We start from the raw sequence: 24391 nt of genomic DNA on the forward strand, positions 1-24391 counted from the left end.
TGAGAATGTGGAGTCTTGGTCACTGGACCACCAGGCAAGTTCCTACAACTAATTTTTACAACAAAATAACACACACATGCACATATTTCATTAGCCATTGAGCCACAATACTAACACACATCATGTTGCCTTTGGAAAACTCCACTCTCACACATGAGAACAGGAGAGAAAAGGCCAAAGCATGAGTATTATTATAAACACATTTTGACCTCATGAAATCACTGCAAATGTCTCAAAGACCTTAATTTACTCTCCACCATACTTTGAACATGCCATTTTAAAGGAGGATAAAAGGTTTTGCCTCCCCTCCATATTCTCCTGCATATTTCAACCATTCTGTGATCTTTTGTTAAGACTAGGGAGTAGGAAAGACACAGCATATACACTATAGAAAAATGTTATCATTCACACCTTACAGTTGCTGAAATTGAGGCTTAGAAAAGAAAAGCACTTTTCCTAGCACATGACTTACAGGTGTTGTTTTAATAGTTTACAACCCCATAACTTTCTGTCCCCAAACCTGTGCTCTTCATTATCATGTTATGCTGAAGCCACTGAAGATCCATCAACCCAAGATGGATGAGACATTAGTAATGGTCTCATTTTACCCACATACTACAGAGAACTTGAAGTCCAGAGTTACCATTAAGATAGGTCCTAGAATTGAACCTGTGTTTCCTGAGTGAATTCATCATACCCATCATCTTGCCTCTTAAAATTCGATGTTCCTGTAGTTGACACAATACTTTTAGTATGTGTACATAAAGAAGAGGGACCAGGGATGTCCCTGCCAGTCCAGTGGTTAAAACTCCATGCTCTCAATGCAGGAATCATGGGTTTGATCCCTAGTTGGGGAACTAAGATTCCTCATGCCAGACTGTATGGCCCAAAAAAGAAAGAAACGAAGAAGGACCAAAGTGCTAACGTCACGATGTAGATGAGCCAAGTTTCTTGGCAAAACTACACTGAATAAAATAAACACACTACCTTATATGACTGTTATTTATTTTTATGGTTTTTATCCCAAGCAGACTATTAGCAACTCAATTCCTTGATTTATTTTCTTCCCAAACGTATAGTATCTAGTACAAAGCCTGGTATCTAATGGCACATTTGTACAAAGATTATATTTTCAATGATGTTTGTCCTGTTTGCCTATCTGTCATGCTTAGTAGCGCCAAAGGGTAGAGAGTTCAGGCTTTGATGTTAAACCCGGTGGATTTGAACCTTATGGTATTAGATCTTGATCTTATATATATATTCCTTGACTTCCCTAGGTCTCACTTTGTACATTTCTGAAACAGTGCTCAGGATGTGTCCATCTCAGTATTGTTGTGTTTAGTCATTCAGTTGTGTCCAACCCTTTGTGATTCTGTGGACTATGTTTGTCTGTTCATGGGGATTCTCCAGGCAAGAATACTAGAGTGGATTGCCATGCCCTCCTCTAGGGGATCTTCCCTACCTAGGGATCAAAGCCAGGTCTCCCACATTGCACGCGATTCTTTACCATCTGAGTCACCAGGGAAGCCCCAGTGTTGTTATGAGTAAATGAAACAAATGTTTGCACACAGTGGTGATTGCCATTCTGCCTGAAATTAGGTAGCATCTCAAATTCTAGTTTGCTTTGATTGCCACACCCAGGCATTTAGATCTAGACACTGAATCACAGGAGATCATAGGAGAGTCGCTTTGTATGCATCCAGGCAACTTTCCCAAATCATGATTCTTATGATGTCCAAAGACGAGTGAGCTTCTCCAGCTCACAGCCAGACAACATATCTTGGGCATTCATTTTTATTTTCCTGTTGGCTAAAAAGCACAACAGAAAGGTCCACATGGAAATAAGTGACACGTACAAAGGAGGCTCCTATAATCATAAAACAAACCAGTCCTCCCCTTAATCACACATTTCCTGAGTGGATTCATGCTATTCTCTTTGGCCATAGCATTCTTGCTTTTCCTCTTCTCTTCTCCAAACGCAGCGCTGCACTTGACTCCTGGTGGGCACTAGAGAGGCATCATATAGAACTGATGTCTTCCTCACATAGTAGTTAGGACATGTTCTGCCATTCTCTTGGGCAACCTGTCTGTAGGCCAGTAGTGATTGCCCTACTGCAGAAGCCCCACCTCCCAGCGGGGAACTGTATCGTACAGCCTGTGCTCACAGTGTCTAGGACAGAGGTGCAGAAATGTGTTCGCCTCACTGAGGTTTTGTGTATTCAGTTATTTGGTATGTTTAGTGATTAGTTTACTGGATCTTAAGTCTCTTTAAAATGGACACTACAAGGGACAAAATCATTCAAAGACCAAAGATAAAGGTCTCTAATTCAGTATTTCCCACTTTCACTAAGATCTCCTTTTTATACGCCAAAGGCCATAACTAACTGCCTTTTTAAACCCATGCCTAACCCATCACTACAGATATATATCCAGATATTTTCAGATTTATTTTAGCTATCAGTTTCCCTGAGGAGTCACCCAGCACATCAATTCTGTCTTAGATGCTTTTTACATCTTTTCTTAAATAAACAAATGTAGGTTTCTATGGTATTCTGTGGAGTGCAGCCTTTGTTTCTTTGTAACTGCTACATAATTATATTGGAAATGTGAAAAACAATTCAGCAGGAAATCAAATGCTGGCTCAGTGTAGGTATTTTTAAATCCAGAGATACACAAATATTAACCAGCAACGAGATTTAGATACTGTGCCTAAAACACAATCTAATGACAAGCCTTATTTAAAAGCTAGGGAAATAAATAAATATATATATGTGCTCAAATAGGACATTTTTACAAACACAGAGTTTCTTTACAGCACATTTAGAATTGTTTATTTTGCTTAAAAAAAAAAAGACAGTTAAATAAATTCAAGACAGACGGTTCTAAAAAGTCACTGTCTCTTAAACATCAAGTTCACAGCAGTCTACTTTAAAGAACAGGTAATGATGAGGACTTTCCTGATAGTCCAGTGACTAAGACTCTGTACTGCTGATACTGGGGGCCTGGGTTTGATCCCTGGTCAGGGAAGTTGAACCCACATGCTGCAACTATGATATGGCACAGCCAAATAAATTAATATTTTAAAAAAACCAACAGGTAATGAGGCTTATATTATTACTGTGATTGCTAAAAACAGAGACTATATTTATATCATATTACATTATAATAGTATGATATGTGATAATAATACACTAATTTCATCTATATTATAAAAATACCATTCAGTTCAGTTCAGTCGTTCAGTCATGTCCGACTCTTTGTGACCCCATGAACCGCAGCATGCCAGGCTTCCCTATCCATCACCAGCTGCCGGAGTCTACCCAAACCCATATCCATTGAGTCGGTGATGCCATCTAACCATTTCATCCTCTGTTATCCCCTTCTCCTCCTGCCCTCAATCTTTCCCAGCATCAAGGTCTTTTAAAAAATACCGTTATAATATGGTATATACATATATATTCTCTGTATCAGCCAGCTGAGTCTTAGTTCCCTTTTGAATATTAGTTTCCTTTTAACCAATAAATAAATACATTAGATTGATCAAGGAAATTGTTGATGTTCACACTCACTGTTAATGGAACTTAGGTTGGAATTTATATTTGTTTGGCTACATAGTCAAAACTTTCCTTCCACATTTGTCATCCAAGATTTTATCCCTTGTTCCCCTTCTTCAGCCTATTATTAAGCATTCATTGTCAAATTATAGCAACAGGTGTGTGGAGCAGATTTCAGCATCATTCCAGTCTTATCTCAGTAGGTTACAGGAGCTTCAGTATAAGGAGTCTCTTTAGTTTGTTTTAAATTTAGGAAACTAGAAGTTCCTAAAAATCCAAATTCCCCTGGAACAGATAGTTTACAGGTACAACTTTTAAATGCATGCTCTCCAACTGGACCTCCTCTTTCAGTAGAGAAAAGAGCCTCTCAGTAATACCCCATTATGTTCTAACCTATTTTATACAGACATAGTCAAAGCAAGGCTGTGAACTCAAACTTTGAAAGGATGGGCCATCTTCTCCATCTTACCATGAATCTTGATACGTCTCAGTAGCAACTTGCTGTCAGTAGAAGAAGACTGAGGTTCAGTAGTCAAGAGATTTGGCTGAAGCATCAGATAAACCTAATATCAAATCCAAATTTAGCCACCCAAATATGGGGAGCTTCAAGTGTGTATCTTGGCTTTATTAGATGAGAGATGGTACCAACTTGTGGACCCGTTATGACGATTTAATGGATAAAGGGCACTGGAAGAGCTGGAATGCTGCCTAGTATACAGTTAGCAGTAACTCTTAATTGTATCATTATTTTCATCCTCATCACAAAGGTTTGCAATTTCCAGCAGTATTTACTGTACCCTGTTTCTCATTAGTTTTAACCAGATGCCAATTTCCATTCATCGAAACTTCATTTCTAATGAAGCTTTAGTTTTTTCTGAATTAGTACTGCAGGGACTGTAGCAATGGTTTTCAAAGTGTGGTCCCTGGAACAGCAGCCTCAGCCTCGCATGGGAACTTGTTAGAAATACAAATTCTTTGGCCCGGGAATCTATGTTTTAATAAGCTCTCTGGGTGATTTTGAGCCACCATCACAGCCAGAGCCTTCCCTTTCTCATTCTCCGGGCTCTCTGTTTCACCCATAGCTTAGTCTGCTGCTAAATCTGGGATGCTAATATTCTGAATGCTACATTTCCCTTATTTTAATATTTCTATGTATTTGATGGACCCCTCTGACATAGAGAATAAGATCATTTCTTGTACCTGGCATGTGAAAGATATCATAATTTGCTCTACTTAACTTTCCAACCCTATATTCTTTTCTCTCTGGAGTTCTCTGATCTTCAGAAGACTTGATCAAGATGTATGTTAATTTTGAAATGCATCTTTGACAAAAACCTACTGTTATTTTATGGCCCTGACAAAAATATACCTTCCACAACGGATCTTTGTAGAGAAGACTGTCTCTCCCATCCAATGGAAAAATCCCACCCTACTGAAAATTACATGCTTTCTAAGTAAATGATAGAGTTTCAGTGCTTGCCTTAGAGACAGTTTCTTTACACTCTAGCTCATTGCTTCTTTGTGACAAAGAGCATAACTCTTGACCTTGGGAAACATGTGGGATGGACTCTTGCCCTATAGTCACTTCAAGAGCAAGAAAATATTAGTATCATAAGTGAGGATTTAGTCACTCAATCTTGTCCAAGTCTTTGTGGCTCCATGGACTGGAGCCCCCCAGAATGTGAAGAGGCAACTCATTTGAAAAGACTCTGAGGCTGGGAAAGATTAAAGGCAGGAGGAGAAGGGGATGACAGAGGATGCGATGGTGGATAGCATCACTGAGTCAATGGACATGAGTTTGAGCAAGCTCCGGGAATTGGTGATGGACAGAGAAGGCTAGTGTGCTGCAGTCTATGGGAGTGCAAAGAATCAATCATGACTTATGATCAAACAATAACAAACTGAGGCTTTAGAGTAACCAATGCCCCGTCACCTCAAATTAGACAGAAGCAAGTTATCCTAGTTCAAAATTCTACCATCCAGTGGCCACCTGACCTGACACTGAAATGCTAGGTGAATAGGGATAAATTCAAGATGGAATTGGTGTCTATTTTTAGCCCTGGCTTTTAAGCATTGGATTAGGGAGTCCTATAATCAGAAAACGTGCGGCATTTTCATTCTTTAGGCTTTGCTGCTTTGTAACCTGCTTCTGCTTGTTCAATACAGATCAGATTAAACGATAAATGGGCTTGTTGGGTAATGAAGTGTGGGCTGGCATAATTCAGGGCTTGCCTCAGGCTCTCAGAAGGAAGAGAAGTAAAGGATCTTAGATCAGAGGGCTGGTTCCTTGTGGGCAGAGACAGGGAACCTGGGGCTCCTCTCTGCCAGCACCTTTCTCATGGTTTCTGTCCCTGACTCTGCAGAGGGCTTAATATTCTATGGGAGAGCTTCCCCTTGAGCACAGTCAATGCCCCACAATTTTCACACAAGGAGAGCACAGTCACTCCTGTCCTTCATGCCTCAGCTTCAGTCACTCAGGAAAGAATGACTAAAAGCTTCAGAAAGCCATTGTGCCAATGTGCTTGTCAGCTCGACTTTTAACAGAGAGCTGAGTGGGGTATATTAAAGCAGATATCCTCTCCACCAATGAATCGATAATGTCTGTTTAGAGTCGGAACTCATCAGGCTAATATCTTGTGGTATTAATTCAGCAAACATTCACTGGGAGACCCCACAGTGCTAGGCTCCCAGGATAAAACAGTGGTCAATAACAAAGCAATAATATCTCATGAGAACAAGAACTTTATCAATGTATTTTCAGGGAATTCCTTGGAAGCCTAGTGGTTAGGACTCAGCGCTTTGACTGCTATGGGTCTGGGTTTGATCCCCTTAGTCAGAGAACTAAGATCCTGTAAGCCACAAGGTGTGGTCAAAAAAAAAATGTACTTTCAAAACCTCAGGCAAATAAATGGGTATTTTAGGCCTCAACCAGTCACTTAAAGGCAAAACACATGGATCTTTGAGATCTGACAGCAAAGGAACTTAACCCGGCTTGGATATCAAGAAATATTAATAATAGTATTTAAGGCTTTCACTAGTGGTCATGTAGGAGAAATTGTCGTAGTATTATAAATGTGCTAGCAGATTTATTATAAATAATACCAATTGTTACTTAAGCTGAAATTCTAAAGAATCCATAGCTAATGAGGTCACAGCTGTTAGAAATATTGTGTCCAGTCCTTTTTCTCAAACAAGTAAGGGGTTAGAGGAGAACATCTGGGATGTACATGTACTATGATGCGAAGAGGAGCCTAGAAGGGAAGTACCTGCGTGTAGCCTACAGAGCTGTATCATTTTTGGTCGTGCATCACTAAGATTTAGTATTCCAGTCCGAAGTTACTTTTTTAAAAATGAATGCCCACAACATTTGGAAATGCCACCTCCCCATCAAGAGGCGACATTTATTTCTCCACTCTGTAAACCTGCTCTTGGTAACATGACCTGCTTTGACCAATAGAATTTGCAGCAAATTGAGACCTAGCAAGTACTAGCTCCTCCATGGAGTCGCAAAGAGTCGGACACACTGAGCAACTAACACTTTTACTTTCATTTTCATGCATTAGCCCAAACGGCTGGGGGAAAAGGGAGATCTGAATGATAAATTTAGACAAAGGACTAATAGTTTATGTTTAAACTACTAGTGGGCACCAGGTTCAGTCTGGACAAGGTCAGAGAGGAGGATGAGGATGAGGGGAGAGCGGCACTAGAGAGGGGAAAGAAGAAATGTTAAGTTCTTTCCATATGCCAGGCTCTGTTTTATGCATTTTAACTGTATTATCTCATTTTGTCATAACATACTTCAAATATATCAACTGAAGCTTAAAGAGATTATGTGGTGTATTCAAATCACATCTAAAACATATTTTTGGCTGTGAAAATCTGCCTTCATAATTTGTTTTTACCTAGTAACCATTACTGCTTTCTGAGAAAGAGGTGACAAATACAACCTTGGTTTGGGTAAGAAGGAGGCTTTTAAGGCTGCCAAACTGGCCAGGACTGTGGAAAAAAGCTCCTCCTTTTGGACACATGTTTGTAGAAAATTATACCTCCCAAATCATCTTAAGATGATACCGCCTCAAAAACTCAGTTTGTATATTCTCAAAATAAAGCTGGGTGGTTTTATCTGATGACAAGAAAGCTAAAGTTTTAGGACTATCCTCTTTAATTATATGAAATGATAAAATTAATGTTTACTTTATAACTACTGTTATAATAATATTAACATAAGCATTATCACCAAGACTTTACCCTGTGTTAGGAAAGATATTAGTATGTAAGCATAGTCACTTCTTATCACATACCTCTAAAGGTGTTTCAATATATCCCGCATTTTAGAAATAGGGAATCTAAGCCACAAAGAGAAGTTCAGTAACTTATCAACTGAGTGTGGATGAATGGAAAAATAATGATTTCATCTAAGCAACCTGATTTATAAACTTGCTCACTTAACTCTGACTGATATCTGCGTTTTCTTCCCAAGTCCATGTGCTTCCTTTATTTCTGGAGAAACCACTGTTGTTGTTTAGTCACTAAGTTGTATCTGACTCTATTGTGACCCCATGGATTGTGTCCCACCAGGCTCCTCTGTCCATGGGATTTCCCAGGCAAGACTACTGGAGTGGGTTGCTATTTCCTTCTCCAGGGGATCTTCCCGACCCAGGGGTAGAACTTGTATCTCCTGCATTGGCAGGTGGATTCTTTTACCACTGAGTCCCCAGGGAAAACCATAACGGAGGATAAATCATCCTACTATTGTCCAGTTTTTATAATCTGCTCACATATCTAGGATCTCCCCAACCTGCCCCCCTCTATCCAATACCCTCAAACCTGGAGATTACCGTTTGCTGTGACTAGTCAGCTTGCTACAACTTGCACCTGAAAAGCTTGAATTACTGTTTGCTGTGTACCTCCGGTAATTATCTACAGTCGTCTACAATAAGAGCTACTGTCAAGGATTTGAGGAGGGTGGTTTATAAGAGAGACCAGGGCAAGACACAGGGGTAAAAACCTCTTACATTCTGTGTTTTTCTAGGTTAGGACTAAGGAGCTGTTAGTCATAGTGATGTCTTAAAGGAGTTCCTAGTTAAAATCTGTATCTCCAGCCTCCATCTACAGGCTTTTTCTAAACAGACTAGAACAAAAAGAGGGGCAGAGAGGAAAGAGATGGAGAGGTGGTGGGAGGAGTTCGGTAGAATGGATACATTCAAAGAGGAACAAAGAGGAACTAAAGGAGACATCAAGCGGATATTCAAGCAAGTGGAGTAGTTGTGCACAAAACGGGCACGATAGTGGTTAAAACTGGTGTGAGTTACGCACAGAGTGATACTCATTTGGGGCTGCTTCTCCTCGAACTCGGAATGACACAATGACACTCCCATTCTTCTGTCAGGAAATCTTATTTTGGATGCTGCTCTCCTTCCCAGGAACCCGTAGCTTCCCTTTCACTTCCCCATAATGGATTCTCCACTTCCCTTCATTATAACCTTTATTGTTAAAAATATTGATTGCTACCTTATAGCACGTGTATGCTTGCTGAGGTAGGGTATAGCCACAGAAACTTGCCATGTGCCTCTGTTCCCCAAGAGTCACATCGGTCATCTGCTGCCACAGTTTCTCTGATACTTGGGAGCCCCGTAACCACTCCAGCCCTGAACTTCACTGTCCACCTCAGACTTTAATCATTCTTCCCCCTCTGTGAGTTAACTAACTGGACAGCGGCTTCTCTCCATCTGCTTCTACTCAGTTCTTTCATTATTTGTTATTTCTTACAATACTTGCTTGTTTTTATTCATTTATTTCCGGCTACATTGGGTCTTAGTTGTGGCACATGGGATCCGGCACTGCAGTGCGCATGCTTAGTTGCCCTGAGGCATATGGGATCTTTGTTCCTTGACTAAGGATCGAACCTGCAGCCCCTGCACTGGAAGGTGGATTCTTAACCCCTGGACCATCAGGAAAGTTCCTGCTTCCACTCAGTTCTATACAAGGGAAGGATACTGATCTTAAAGAAGCTCTAGCCTTGATTATGCCACAGGCAATACACAGAGAGATTACATCTTTTGAGCGAGATCCTGATATAAAATCTGAAGTCCTTATTAGTTGAAGCAGGCTCTCCAAGAATATGCCTGCTTCATTTCGAGGGCCTTCCTTTAGGCACAGCTCAATCGACCATGCCTGAACCGGGGACAAAAGGAAGGTCGGTAAACAAACTTATTGGTTGTGCAGTGAAGAAACACAGCTGCACCCAGCAATAACTCACAGGATATGATCACCAGTTTTCTTGTTGTGGGCAGGAGAAGGGACGAAAGACAATAGAAGCCAAATAAATAATTTAAAATTAAGCTATTATTCAAAACCTAAGGTTAGGGCTGTATTAACAAGAACATGTGCAATTTATTCATCAATTTCTAAAGGTTATAGATATACTTTGAGCTAAGAGGTAGAGTACCATCACTTTTAATTCAGTCCTTGTGTGTGTGCATGTGTGTGTGAGTGCTAAGCCACTTCAGTCGTGTCTGACTATTTGGGACATTATGGACTGTAGCTGGCCAGGCTCCTACACCCTAAATTTAAAGGAACAATTATGATTCCCATTTCATAGATGGGAAAACTGGAAGCAAGAGAGGGGAAATAATTTGCCCAGGGTTATACGGGCAAGATGAGGCCAACTCCACCAACTCCAGGACTTAAGATTTCTCTAAACAATGAGCTCCCTATAAAGATATGATTTTCTTAAGTAGCCCGGGTTGGACAAAGCAAATTATTGTGGCAACTGGGCCCTATGCCAGGGAGAAACATTCCTTAAGTGCTATCAAACTAGTGTGTTCCCTGGGAGATTGAACCATCATTAGTGAAAAGCTTCATTTGCAATATTGTGTGCAGCCCACTGTAGTGGGCTAGAGCAATGCATTATCGCTAACTCAAGGAGATTAATTTAATGGGCAATTATACGCTTCCTGCTTTATAATACTTTCAGGTAACCGACAGTAGTCCGCTTTCTGTAAATGTCAGCTCCCTGCTCTCAGGTACATGATGTCAGTGGGTTTCCCCACTCTCCATCCCCCATCACCACTTTCTCTGAGAAGGACACTCTAAAACTGGCATTCAATACCTCTGAAATGCCCCTGCAGAGACTGTATTTCCCTTACCGTACCCTCCCTGCCCTGGTTTCCTTTCTCTGACAGCTGTGCTTGTTACTGCATTGCTCTCATAGGTACGTCTATACCTCTCTGCCCAACCTAAATGAATCTCATGCCTCTTCTGACAAACCTTAGCTCAAATATCACCCATCACCAATAAAGACCAAAACACACAAACAGAAGAACATCTCCTCTCTCTCTGCCTTCCTTCACAACATTAAAACAATGTTTATAATATATATTAATTGCAGTAAAATTAATGGTTCCGTAGGTGCTCAGCAAATGCCATAACTCTGGTTTAAACACTAACCCAGGAGACTGGGGTCAGCTGGATATGTCAAGTTCTCTGTGAATGTCACTGAAAAACGTTGTCTCCTTAAAGGAACTGTTTTCTGCTTTCTAGTCTCTGTTCCTCAGTTTCCTAAAAAGGGCATAGAATTCCAGTCTGAACAGTTCCAAAGCCTGGCTTTGTCCACCAGGCGGTTTTCCTCCCTAGGGTTATAAGCGGTAGAATAGGAGGTTCTGAGTAAATGCGGGCTTGTTCTTTTCTCCACTGCACTCTTCTCCCTGCGCCAACCTGCTTTGTAGAGAAGAACTAATTTCATTGGATTGCTTCAGGTAATGATATAGCAGTGTCAGAAGCTCAATTTAAGCAAGAGAATGGAAGAAGAGAAGATATAGGAGAGGGTTCCTCCTGAAGAAGGCATCTAAGAACTTGTAATCTGCAATTAATCAGCATTGGTAGCAAACCTACCTCTGAACCCTTTGCTCTCTTTGAAACTCTAGGCAAGATACTTAACCTTCTGTCTGAATTTCCTTGACAGAAAAATGCATACAATAATGGTACCTATTTTCAAAGAGTGACGTGAGAATTAAAAGCATCATGGGGATTACATGATACTTTTTCAGTGTTTAACTAGCTAAATTTACTTTAAGCCGTCACCACCATGATACACAGCAGTTTCAAGCCTTAGGATAGTTTCAGGAGAGGGGGCTGCTGCTAGTGAGGCTACTTAGCACAGATGTGCTATACAAGCATAATCTCCTGTTAGTACTTGGGCATCTAACTGCCAGCTCATGTAATGAGATGTGCCTGTTGATCATGATGGCAAGTTAGATCTATTACCACTGAAATACTTGGGAAATACACACAGTGAAGCATCTCAGCCTTGGTTAAGTGAATCTGACACAAGAGGATAAAGGATGACATCTCCATTCTCATTAAGAGATAACAGATGGACTTTCCTAAAATCCATTTTTTAGCTTAATTTCATTTGCTTAAATCTTTTGTCTGAAGAGATGGTGCTCTGAGAGTAATTTTAAATTGTTCTCTCTGGAATGAATATTTCTTTATCTTTATTAGAAGCTCCCCCTATGGGGTTCTATTGTCCTGGGTGGTTTTAAATATTCATCTCATCCAAATACAATAAATCTCCCTTTAATTTTTTTTCCAGGACATGATCTGCGGCTTCAGAAGATAAACATTACATGATGCGCTCAATAATAAAACCAAGTCAAAATAAGTTTCTAAGCCATTTTCATAGTAATTCCAATTTTTCTTAAGTTCTCTGTGATCTTATTATTTTGAATTCTGTAACTTAATTTTACATTTAAAATTTCTAGATTTATGCCCACGTCAGCTTATATTTTACAGCTAAAATTAACAGTTCTCTTTTATACTTCCAATCTTGTTGGTCTCCCTCGTAGCTCGGTCAATGAAGAGTCTGACTGCAATGAAAGAGACCTGGGTTCAATCCCTGGGTCAGAAAGATCCCCTGGAGAAGGAAATGGCAACCAAGTATTCTTGCCTGGAGAATCCCATGGACAGAGGAGTCTGGCAGACTACCATCTATGGGGTCACAAGAGTTGGACACAACTGAGCGACTAAGTACACACTTGTTGGTTTTAAGACAGTTACATGCAAAAATTCAGAAAGAAATGTTTAGTTTTCAATCTCAGACCAAAAAAAAAAAAAGAAAAAGATCAAAAGAATGACGCAATAAAAGATGAGATAACTCCCACTGATGTCAACAGAATAAGGTAAGTTTGGGTTGTGTACTTTTAATTCTATAAGGTTCAAAGAAAAGCTTTGGGTGGCCATATGAACAGAACCATTTCCTGTTCGGTCTCTTTATGGAGCTAACTGAAAACTTAAGTCTGGGATATATTTGAGTGCTTTCTCTCGAGCCATAAAGGAAAAATTATCTGGTCTATATTTCAATAACTTTTAATCAATAGATGTCCACTGAAGCAGGTTTGTGGTCGCACCATCAACTGCTTTTATTCCCAGTACTCATCACCTTCTTCCTCACCTCTGTGTCATTCTTTATGGATATATCAGCAGATTTCAACCCACCAGTTCATATACAGGTGCCTCTAGAAAGAAAACTCCAAGAGGACCAGATGTTTTTTGCCTGTTTCGATCACTGCTATATCCCCAGTCACTACAAGAGTGCTTGGCGAGAACCAAAGACTCAATAAATAATTACTGAGTGAACGAACAAATGAATGTCTTCCCTATTGGGCTTGGTACCCTTGCCACCCTAGAGTTAACAGCTCATTACCCTGGAGCATCTGCGTTTGTATCTGTCTTCCTTACTTGTCTGTGATTCCTTGCAAATGAGTTGTTTGTTTCTGGATTGCCCCTGGAATCTTTCCTCACCACCTGTTCTGTATATTCATTTCCTTTTACCCTACAGAATAGAGTACATGGAGTCTTATGATTAGGGCCTTCTTGATGAACATGTAAGTGAAGGCAGCCAACTCATAAAAAAAGAAGTCACAGATTTAGGCAAATTCAAGTAGGTTATTATGTTCAATATATGAGAAAATTATTGTGATGGTAATTATTGCCTGCATACTTTAACAATAACTATGGTCATTTAGACTGGGGATCCGAGATCTAATGCCTGATGATTTAAGGTGGAGCTGACATAGTAGGTGACGTATGTAGTAGTTTACGTACGTAGCTGACGTAATAGAAATAAAGGGCACGGTAAATGTAATGAGCTTGAATTATCCCAAACCATTCCCCTTTACCCCCGATCCATGGAAAATATCTTCCATGAAGCTAGCCCCTGGTGCCAAAGAGGGTGGGGACCACTGCTTTAGAGCATTTTTATATAGCCTCAAACCAATCTAAATAGATACAGTTTTCCTCAGAGGCTTAAGGTGACATACGGCTTCAATACTGTAAATTATAAATATTTCACATCTAGATGGGGTTAACATTGCTAAGAAATAAAAGCTACGAAATGAGATGCTCGGTTATCGTTATCCCTTAATGTTACAAGGGATAACCTATGAGCAGAGCAACATACTAGAGAAGAAAGTGGTACTCCTAATAAGGAAAAGCACCTAAGCTTCCAAAGCGCTTCTTTTAAATTCCATATCAAGCTGTTTCTTTGCCTGCTTTGAGGCTGCCAAAAGATACGTTCTTCACTCTTGAATGGTCACTTTTTCACACAGTGGTTGTGTTTTATTTTTTGAATAAGACTCCATGGAAGACATTACCCCCACATCTCAAAGCAAGGAAAATCCATCCCTTTCCTGAAGGTCTAGATTACTCTTCTTGCAGACATATTTATCATGAATCTCAGAGACATTGGCTGTGAAACTAGAGCAGATTTAGAGAATGCAAAGAGCAGAGTTTAGGGCTCACATCCTTTACATATTTGTACCCATGAATCTTTTTTATTGTGAACTTTTGTTTCCTTATTCAGATTCCTTCTATCCCAGTTCCCTCAAGAATGTACTGTCATTCCTTGAACTTGTATCAACTGTGAAGTCCTTCATCTCCTTTATAGAAAGAGGATATTCAGATAACAAGCAGAATGTCTTTTGCTTGGAAATAAAATGAACATCATATCCCCTTTGCAAGGGGGATTTAATCTGTACGATTAAAAAACAAAAACAAAACTGGTGAGGCAAAGTGCAAGTTCTCATAGACAGGAGAGCACTAGATTTCACCAAAGAGCTATTGTTTAGAGACTCCATGAGAGTGTCAGTAAGCGCGATCTGAAAAGCTGTGCTCATTAAAAATTGGCAGAAAGACTAACATATGTTATTTTAACAACCCTGGAACCTCCTCTGAAAAAAAATAAGGCTTACATTTTCACATGTAATTTAGGAAAAATTTTATATTGAAGATGTAATTTTAAATAGTCTGTGATTACTGTGTAAAACACATTAATTCTAAAAAACAAACAAACTATAATCTCATCTCCCCAAAATGATATGTATTGATACTGTAAATTTTCTTTTTATAATTTCTGCATTTATATGTGTATGTGTATATGCATAGCTTAAATGTGTGAGCAATCGTTTCTATATTGTACATAATAATAATGTTAGTGTCCATTTAAATTATGGAATTCTTGAATTCTACTTTTACCTACCCTTTTATGCTAAATCTTTCCCATATTTTAATATGCAAAACATTGTTTTTAATGGCTGAATAATGGATATAAGATGCAAGAATACTTGGATGTAAAAATGTTTCCTTCCCACATATATTGCAACCGTTTGGTAATTTACCACAGGGTAAGTTATTTCATGTTGAGATGAAGCATTCCAAGTCTCCTTGGGAACAAAAGTTCTAATGCCAAAATATCTAAAAGAAACAGGACCACTTTTCGTATGATCCCTAGGCATAAATTGAATACAGGCACACAAGGAAGAAATGAACAAACCCAGGCACTTACTGATTTCGGTAGCAATGATTGTTATGTTGTGCCACACACTTAATTCTCTGTCCAGCGGTGTTGCAAGCGTTATCTTCCCATCATCAGCATTAATGTTGAATTGTCTCTCCAGGTCAGTGTGCCGGTCGATGGAAAACCTGCAAAACAGGCACATCTGTAATCTACTTCAGTGTTTATATAATCCACACATTCCGCAGCAGACCTTTAGTAATCCTTAGAGAGCCACAGTTGTGAAGCCAAATGAATTGGTAAACTCAATGGCATCCTAATTTGTAAAACAAAATGACTGAATGAGGCACAAGAAACTTAACAATTATTGCCCAAGGAGTCATTAGCTATATATGTGACATGGAGGTCATAAACTGCCGTCAGTTTCAATAGGTAACATCTTCAAAAATGGCTGCTGATGAGTTAATTGGACAATCCATCACTTTTATTGGACAGCTTATGATAATTAGCAGTTGCCACAAAATACCATATAAAACAATGAACTCAAATCCAAAGGAGGATGGTGCTAGACAGCAAATTATTTATGGTGGTTCCAAGGAAATGTGTGTTTGTGTTAAACTTAGATTTGACTGCACAATAGGTATGTGTTTTTGTTGCTGTTGCTGTTGGTTTGTTTTGTTTTCATTTTAAGTAAGGTATATATTTAGGTTTCCTATTCATCTCTGTCCATAGAAATCAGATGTTTTCTGATTCTCTGATAAATAATTTTTTAAAATTGGTCCAGATATTTTAGCAGATTTAAAACTTTAATGGGTAGTTCTGTTGAGAAAACTTTTGGATAAGGCAGACATTAAGATGCTCTATGTCTATAGTCAAGTGCTTCTCGGGAACACTAAGTAACAAGATCATACAGGAATTACTTTTTTACCACATTTACTAATATCCTAAGAAACACAAGGCATGATTAGAAAAACTGGTCCACAAATAAAGAGTGGAATAAAGTAAAACAGGATGAAATGGAGGTTCAAATAAGGATTGTGTGTGTGTGCTAAGTCACTTCAGTCGTATCTGACTCTTTGCGACCCTACAGGCTACAGCCCACTAGGCTCCTCTGTCCATGGAATTCTCCAGGCAAGAATACTGGAGTGGGTTGCCATGCCCTCCTCCAGGGGATCTTCATGACCCAGGGTCTCTTGCATTGGCAGGCAGGTTCTTTACCACTAGTGCCACCTGGGAAACCCTCAAAGAACTCCCCCAAATTTTTATGTTAAAACCCTAACTCCTAATGTGTGATGGCATTTGGAAACAAGGCCTTTAGGAGGTAATTAGGGTTAGAATAAGTCATTAGAATGGGGCTCTCCTGTGGGATTAATGATCTTATTTTAAAAAAAGAAAAGAAGAAGGGGACATAGGCTGTCTCTTTTCTGCTCTCTGCCAAGGAGGATTCAAGAAGACAACCAGAAAATGTGCCCTCACCATCCAGTGGATCTGCTGGTGCCTTGATCTGGGACTTCCCAGCCCCCAGAAACTGTGAGAAGCAGATTTTCGGTGTTTAATCCACCCAGTCTAGGATACTTCATATCTACAGAAGCCCAAACTAAGACCAAGGTCATGTGCAATCCCATCTAGGAGGCAGGACTGAAGAAACCCTTCATGGTTGAGGGGACCTCCTAAGAAGTCTACATGAAATCTGTTTATTGGTACCCATTAACACTAAATACGAAACATGCTCCATGGCTATTTGAAGCCAGGCGTGTTTTCTTTTTCTGTGTGTTCTTATGAACATTCATTATATCATCAAGAATAAAACGGCTATTATAAGAAAAAATAAATAAAATTTCTCATAATTTTGTATCTGTAGGTTTGTACTGTTAACATTTTAGTGGATTTCATTGCAGTCATATATACACGTATTTTTTGCTTATCTATTTATGCTTATCTACTTGTTTGTATCTATATCTAATTCTGGGAAATAGTGTAAGACAGGGAAGCCTGACATGCTGCAGTCCACGGGGTCGCAAAGAATCGGACACAACCTAGCAACTGAACAACAACAACGACAAAGAGGAGTGAGTAAACGGATGGCTAGAGGACAGACAGACATATAGGGATATGGATAACTCCTTGCTCCTTTTAGCCATATCTTCTCATTAGAAATGGTATGCATACTCCTTATCAGTTCAGTTCAGTCACTCAGTCGTGTCCGACTCTCTGCGACTCCTTATACCAGATGCAAATATTAAGAAAAAGACATTCCTGTAAATCCTCTACACCAATCACAAGCATCATTAAACATTCTGGAATAATATTAAAAAGTACTTAATTTTATTCACAGTTTCTTCTTCCCTGTGGCTCAGATGGTAAAGAATCTTCTTGCGATCCAGGAGACCCAGGTTCAATCCCTGGGTCGGGAAGATGCCCTGGAGGAGGGAATGGCAACCCACTCCAGTATTCTTGCCTGGAGAATCCCATGGACAGAGGAGCCTGGTGGGCTACAGTCCATGGGGTCACAAAGAGTCGGACAGGACTCATCGACTAACACTACTACTACTGATTTCATTGACAACAGTGTGTTGCTAAATTCCTTGATAAAACCATGTACTAAGAGATCATAACTGCAGGTATAATACTTAGATATAAAGAAAACAAAGGCACTGGCTTGCATCTATACACCAGGAATTTATAAAACAATCCCTTGCCTAACCCCCAGGATGATTAGCAAAATTCAGAAAGGATTTAAGAACCTAGAGACATAGCTGAATTAACAGTGCTTGCAAAAAATCCTGAGCATGAGGAAGTAAGTGTTCATTGCAAAACATCTGAATCTGTTGTATTACCAAAAAAAAGACTAAAAATCATTATTCTGGGGAACAATGATTGTAGATTAGACCAGTGAGGTTCTACGTTTAACTGTAAAATAATAGACATGTGTTTTGCTCCAGATATCATGAACACTCTGTTAAAAGATCTAAGTGATGTCCAGAGGCCTAATTATCACTATCTGCATCATATTCATAAATAAACTTTGCATGCATTGCTGGGTTCTAATAATTTTATTATCTCACTGCTGATATTTCACACATTCATGCATCTGCCAATTTCCCAGAGGCCACAGAAAAAGAGGTTGGAAACACACTGCATGGCTATTTGACTGCTGTCCAGTAAATGCCTAGAACTTCTGGCCTAGAAGAAGCGCTGGGAACAATGAAAGAGTTTTGGAAGCTGACATTTAAAAAAATACCCTGTTTGTGTAATCCCTTATTTAAAACTGTACCATGCAACCTTGACATTGGAATAAATTATATCTCTATTATTTATATATTGTTGTTTCTAGGATAATTAATAAATACCCCGAGCCTCAGTTTCTTCACTGGCCAAATATAATACTCAAATCACAGGTCTGGTTGTGAAGATTAAAAATGAAACATAAATCAGTCTTCGGTAATTAGTAAGTGCTGAAGATATGTTCATCATCATCACATCATGGTAATAACATCATGTCCCATTAAATGAAGCTTCATAAATTTTCCTACTTGGAAGGTGGTAGAGAAGGCCCCTTTCTTACCAGTTTATAAATAGCATAAATGTGGAAAAAACATTTGGGTGTTATTTAACTCTCATAATTCTAAAAGAGACAGGGATATTTTTCTCATTTTTTAAAGATCCAGTTCATGACAGACTTTATGGGGTAAGTCATGAGAATTTATAAAATACAGCCCTTTAGTAAGATCAGAGGTAAGATTGTCATAATATTACAAGGTTACACAATGGGAGGAACTTGATGGGAAAAAAATGCTTAAAATTCAGTTTAAAGTCTACCTCGACTGTATAAAGAAGACTCTTGCTCCCTTTGTAGGCAATTTGCATATTTTATAGCCTAGTAGACTTCATGGTAAAGGCTGCCCAGAACTGCTAAACAGTTCAGAAATTCAGACTTAGCACAGTCAATAAGCACGCATTAAACACCAAATGTATACCAGGCACAGTGCTAGATGGCTCTTTCTTTTTGCACCTTTCTCTTTTTGGTGTCTTGTAAAATGAATAAAAGAAAATCACAGGTGTGATTTCATCATGTTAGTAATCGTTTTGTGCCTCTGTTACCTAATCTGTTAAATGGGAATTATAATAGATTTTGTAAGATGTACACAAGGTAATACCTATAGAGCACTTATTGCAGCGCCTGGCACATAACAAGTGCTCAGTAAATATCTACTGAAAATCTCTGATGTTGTCATTACTCATCTGGAAACAGTAGGTTTCTACTGATGAATCCCAGGCGTCTCTTCACGTTTAAGCCAGCATTCCTTTTACTCCTTGATTTTCTTTCCCTGTACCAGTTCATCTGGGTTCTCATACCCATGGAAGCAAAAGCATGGAGGGTATCACTTTAAGTGACAAACTAAAGCCAAGGAGAAGGAGCATGTAGAGAGGCTCTTACTTCCACTTCTAGCATCATTTTAACGCCCATTTTTCTACCACCTCTTCTGACCAAATCTCCATTCCATGAACTGACCCGTTCCAAGTTCAAAGCATTATTGGACACATTCACTTTTTATTCATGTTGAATACTATATGAGTGTTTGGTATCATAGTTAAAATTAATTACTTTTTAACACAAGTTTGGATTAAAAAAAAAACAAAACTGCACTCCACATACCACTTTTAGGAATGCTCTCAGAAGATGCTTGCTCCCCACTGATAGCTATGCCACTACATTGCTAGTTGCAAAGATTCAGCTTGCTTTCCTCTGGTCCTCTAAGCTGCCACCATCCACTCGGCTATTTCAGTTTCTCCTCTCTCCTCCTATCCATTGCACTCTATGATACAGCTCCATCAGAGTAATAAAGGGAAGGGAAGTGAAGTCATTCAGTCATGTCTGACTCTTTGTGATCCCATGGACCCCATTTTCCAGGCAAGAGTACTGGAGTGGGTTGCCATTTCCTTCTCTGGAGGATCTTCCCAAACCAGGGATTGAACCTGGGTCTCCCACATTGTGGCAGTGGAAGGCAGACACTTTTTCATCTGAGCCACCAGGGAAGTGAAACCACAGTCAATTATGGGGCTTCCCAGGTGGCGCTAGTGGTAAAGAACCCACCCAGCAATGCAGGAAACATAATGAGACATGAGTTTGATCCCTGGGTCAGGAAGATTCCCTGGAGGAGGGCATTGGCAATCCACTCCAGTACTCTTGCCTGGAAAATCCCATGGACGGAGGAGCCTGGTAGGCTGCAGTCCATGGGGTCACTAACAGTCGGACATGACTGAGCAACTTCACTTTCACTTTTCACTTTCATGCATTGGAGAAGGAAATGGCAACCCACTCCAGTGTTCTTGCCTGGAGAATCCCAGGGATGGGGGAGCCTGGTGGGTTGCTGTCTATGGGGTTGCACAGAGTCGGACACGACTGAAGCGACTTAGCAGCAGCAGCAGCAGCAGCATTCTTCCCTGGAGAATCCCACGGAGAAGCCTGGCGGGCTACAGTCCATAGAGTGGCAGAGAGTCAGATGTGACCAAAGGGACTCAGCATACGTGCATGCACACTCAGTTACACGACTTGGATACAGACTGTTTCCTTACACCAATTAACAGAATAATTTCAAAGAGAAACAGGGTGGGTTAAATTAACTGCAAACCCGAAGGAAAGACTTAATTTTTAGAATCCAATGTACCAGGCAAGTTCTTCAGATGTCATGATTTTGCATAGATGTCTCAGAACTAGAAGTAAGCCACCCTGTTTTCTAGGATTCCCAGTATGTATCTGAACAGCAGCAGATAAAGTGGAAGAAACAGAAAAACCAGATAACCTTCAGTGGAATCTCACCAGTGAGATCTCACTGAAACAGTGTAATTGGTCATAATCTCATAGGCTCATCTATAAATAGGAGAAAAGATCTATTAATACTTCACAAAATGGTTCTCTGCAATAAATGAATGGATATATAACTCAGATACAGCAAAGTAATTGGTTAATTAATAGGCGATTCTTTAAGCCCAGAATGACTGAAACTGAATAATTAGAAAGATATAAATAAAAATGACCATTCACATACTTTAGTAGTTTCCCAAGTGATACTAGAAAAATATTCCAAATCTCTTCATGTGCATGAGTGCGTACTAAGTCGTGTCTGACTCTGTGTGACTCTGTGGATGGCAGCCTGCCAGGCTTCTCTATCCATGGGGTTCTCCATGCAAGAATCCTGGAGTGTGTTGCCATGTTGTCCTCCAGGGGATCTTCCTAACCCAGGAATCCTACCCACATCTGTTACATCCCCAGCATTGGCAGGCAGGTTCTTTACCATGAGCACTACTTGGGAAGCCCAATCTCTTCATGCTGCTGTTGCTGAGTCGCTTCGTGTTAGTCTATACCAGCCATCACCTTTTTCAAAATAGACTCTGAGCTGAAGAGGCTACTGGGTTTCCTTGCTTAGTGCTCATCCACAAGGAGCCTTTGGGACCTGGCCTGAGTCTTCACTGATCTTCTCTTCCTTAAGGTTGTCCTTCCTATTATTCTACAATTAAGCATTTGCTGGACTTTTGCTCTTTAAAACAGGAAGAGATTGTTTGATTCTTATAACATCACATTGGTTGGAATTTTGTACTACGGTTATTCCATAACTCCCTGTTGGAAAGATGCACAAGCGTTTATTAAGCATGGGTTGTTATTATGCAGAAAACATGGCACTAAAGAAGTATGAGAAAATGAGTAAATGGGATAAGAACAGAAGAAAAAAAGAAGAATGAATTTGGTTCCCACTGTATCTACAGAAAAGTGCAATGTCTTCTGATTTGCATCTTAAAAGTCATAGGGTTTGTATCTCCAGTATTGAAGTCATTTTAATTTCCTTTTTTAGTCACAAAAATTTTATTATTAACATAGTTGTTAAATTATATAAATTCTATGCTGACTTGAACATCTCTCTGAATACTTTCAGGGGTTTAAAAATCATTAATTTTTAAAAAATTAATTTACTTATTTTAATTGGAGGCTAATTACTTTAAAATATTCTTGTGGTTTTTGCCATACATCAACATGAATCAGCCATGGGTATACATGTGTCCCACCATCCTGAGCCCTGAAGTCTTCATTTTAATTTCTGGAAAATACACATCTGTTGAATTTGCTGTTTTTTTACAGATTTACTGAAGATGCATTTGAGACAATAGAACTCATTCAAAGAGACTAGAATATATTTTGGAGAGTCATCTTCTTGCCACAGTAAGAAGAAAGATTTTAACACAGTAGGGTGTCTTATGTGAGAAAACAGGCTTCTTGGACCACATTATTAATAACATCAATCCTAATGATGGCAATTTTGCAAACAGACATTCTCATTCTATAACAATGAAGATAGTTTAGAAACTGCATCACCCATGATAATCAATATTAACAGATACCCTATTTCAACTTTCCCATTTTATTCCAACAACTATCCTGGTTTGCTTCAATGCTAATATTCCTTTAACCTATAGCAGTATGTCTTAGAAATGAATGCTAACGACTTCATCATTGTACTTTGTGAAGTTAAGGCTACGGATGCAAGGAAATTCCTACCTAGATGCTTAGCACTTTGTTGGGGATCTAATTTAACCTACTGCTCTCTGACCATGAGCACAAACTTGGTCACCAGTTCACTCAATCAAGAGTAGTTTGCAGAGGTCAATATTAGAAGAGGTTAATATTAGAATATATCACTATTGCAGTGATTGAGAATAGGTCAAAATGGGCAACTGGATATTATTATATTGGAAAATAGCACCCTTTCTGCATTGCTGCAATATACAACTTTTACCTGAATCATATGTTTACTCAATTATCACAGCCTAACTATTTACATTTCATACCAACATTTGGCACAAAATCCTGTATCTTGTTTGTGTGTGGATATGACAGATTTTACTGTCAACTTACAAATATTATATGTATATATACATTCATTTATTTGTTCATTTAAAGCATCTCCTACTCCCTCTTCCCAATCTTGCTCCTATACGACACACCTACAGAGACCCTCTGTCCCTGCTGAATTTGTTTCTTGTTTGCAATAAAGAACATCAAACTCTGATAATATCAAGAGTATTTTAAGTATGATCAGCACCAAGCTTCCAATATCAAGGAGTCTTTTTCACTCCTAGTGACTTGTGTCAGAAAGGAAGAATGTAAATTAAAGTCTGGAATGTGCACTAGAAGCTACACTAGTTATTATCTTAATAATCAGATAAAGATAAATTATTTTCTTTCAAAAGTTACTCTGGACTATATTATTACTAATACAGTATTTGTGAAACATCCGATGATTTTTCAAGAGAAAGACCCTTTTCTTCCTAATGTCTCCTCTAGGCCAATTTATATATCTATCCTTAGTTTCTTCATCTGACAAATGAGAATAGGACTACCTTCTTTTAAAGTTTAAGGTAAATCCCCTTAGGTAATGCACTGTAAATGTCCTTTTGATTTTTGTTTGTAGATTGTTGTTGTGGGTCATTTTTAAAGTCTATATTGAATTTGTTACAATACTGCTTCCGTCTTATGTTTTGCTTTTTTGGCCGCAAGGTATGTGGGATGTTAGCTTCGCTATACCTGATCAAACCTGCACCCCCTGCAATGGAAGGCAAAGTCTTAACCACTGGACTGCTAGTGATGTCCTTTTGCTTTTTAAATGCAGTTTCATATTGAATATTTATCATTATTTCTAGTTAGACACTCTGACAAATGTCTAGGTATTTTTAAACAACAATAATAACATATTTGAAAGATTCTGGTGTTGTTGTTTAGTCACCAAGGTGTGTCGGACTCTTCATGACCCCTTGGACTGCAGACACCAGGCTTCCCTGTCCCTCAAAGGATGAAGCAGATCCACCTACAATAATCATCCTCAGATACCTTCACTGACTTAGGGTCACATATAGAAATCTCAGATGCTAAATCTGTTGGTTCAGAGAATGTCCCATTTTCTGAGCATGCATTTTGTTTTATAGTTTGTTCCACTCATACCTTAAAAAGATACCATCATAAAGCCAAAGTCCTATGTGTAAATTTCTGCAGTCA

General features: G+C 39.2%; 1 protein-coding gene across 1 annotated transcript in view; it reads right to left on the reverse strand.

Moving 5' to 3' along the window:
- CDH8 (cadherin 8) overlaps positions 1 to 24391 on the reverse strand; it is a 375808-nt gene that overhangs the window by 110063 nt on the left and 241354 nt on the right. Inside the window, exon 7 of the mRNA XM_068991808.1 lies at positions 15397 to 15533. Within this exon, the coding sequence (XP_068847909.1) occupies positions 15397 to 15533 (137 nt within the window). The remainder of the gene's footprint in view (positions 1 to 15396; positions 15534 to 24391) is intronic.

The sequence above is a fragment of the Capricornis sumatraensis genome, chromosome 20 (assembly GCF_032405125.1).
Source record: "Capricornis sumatraensis isolate serow.1 chromosome 20, serow.2, whole genome shotgun sequence".
NCBI lineage: Eukaryota > Metazoa > Chordata > Mammalia > Artiodactyla > Bovidae > Capricornis > Capricornis sumatraensis.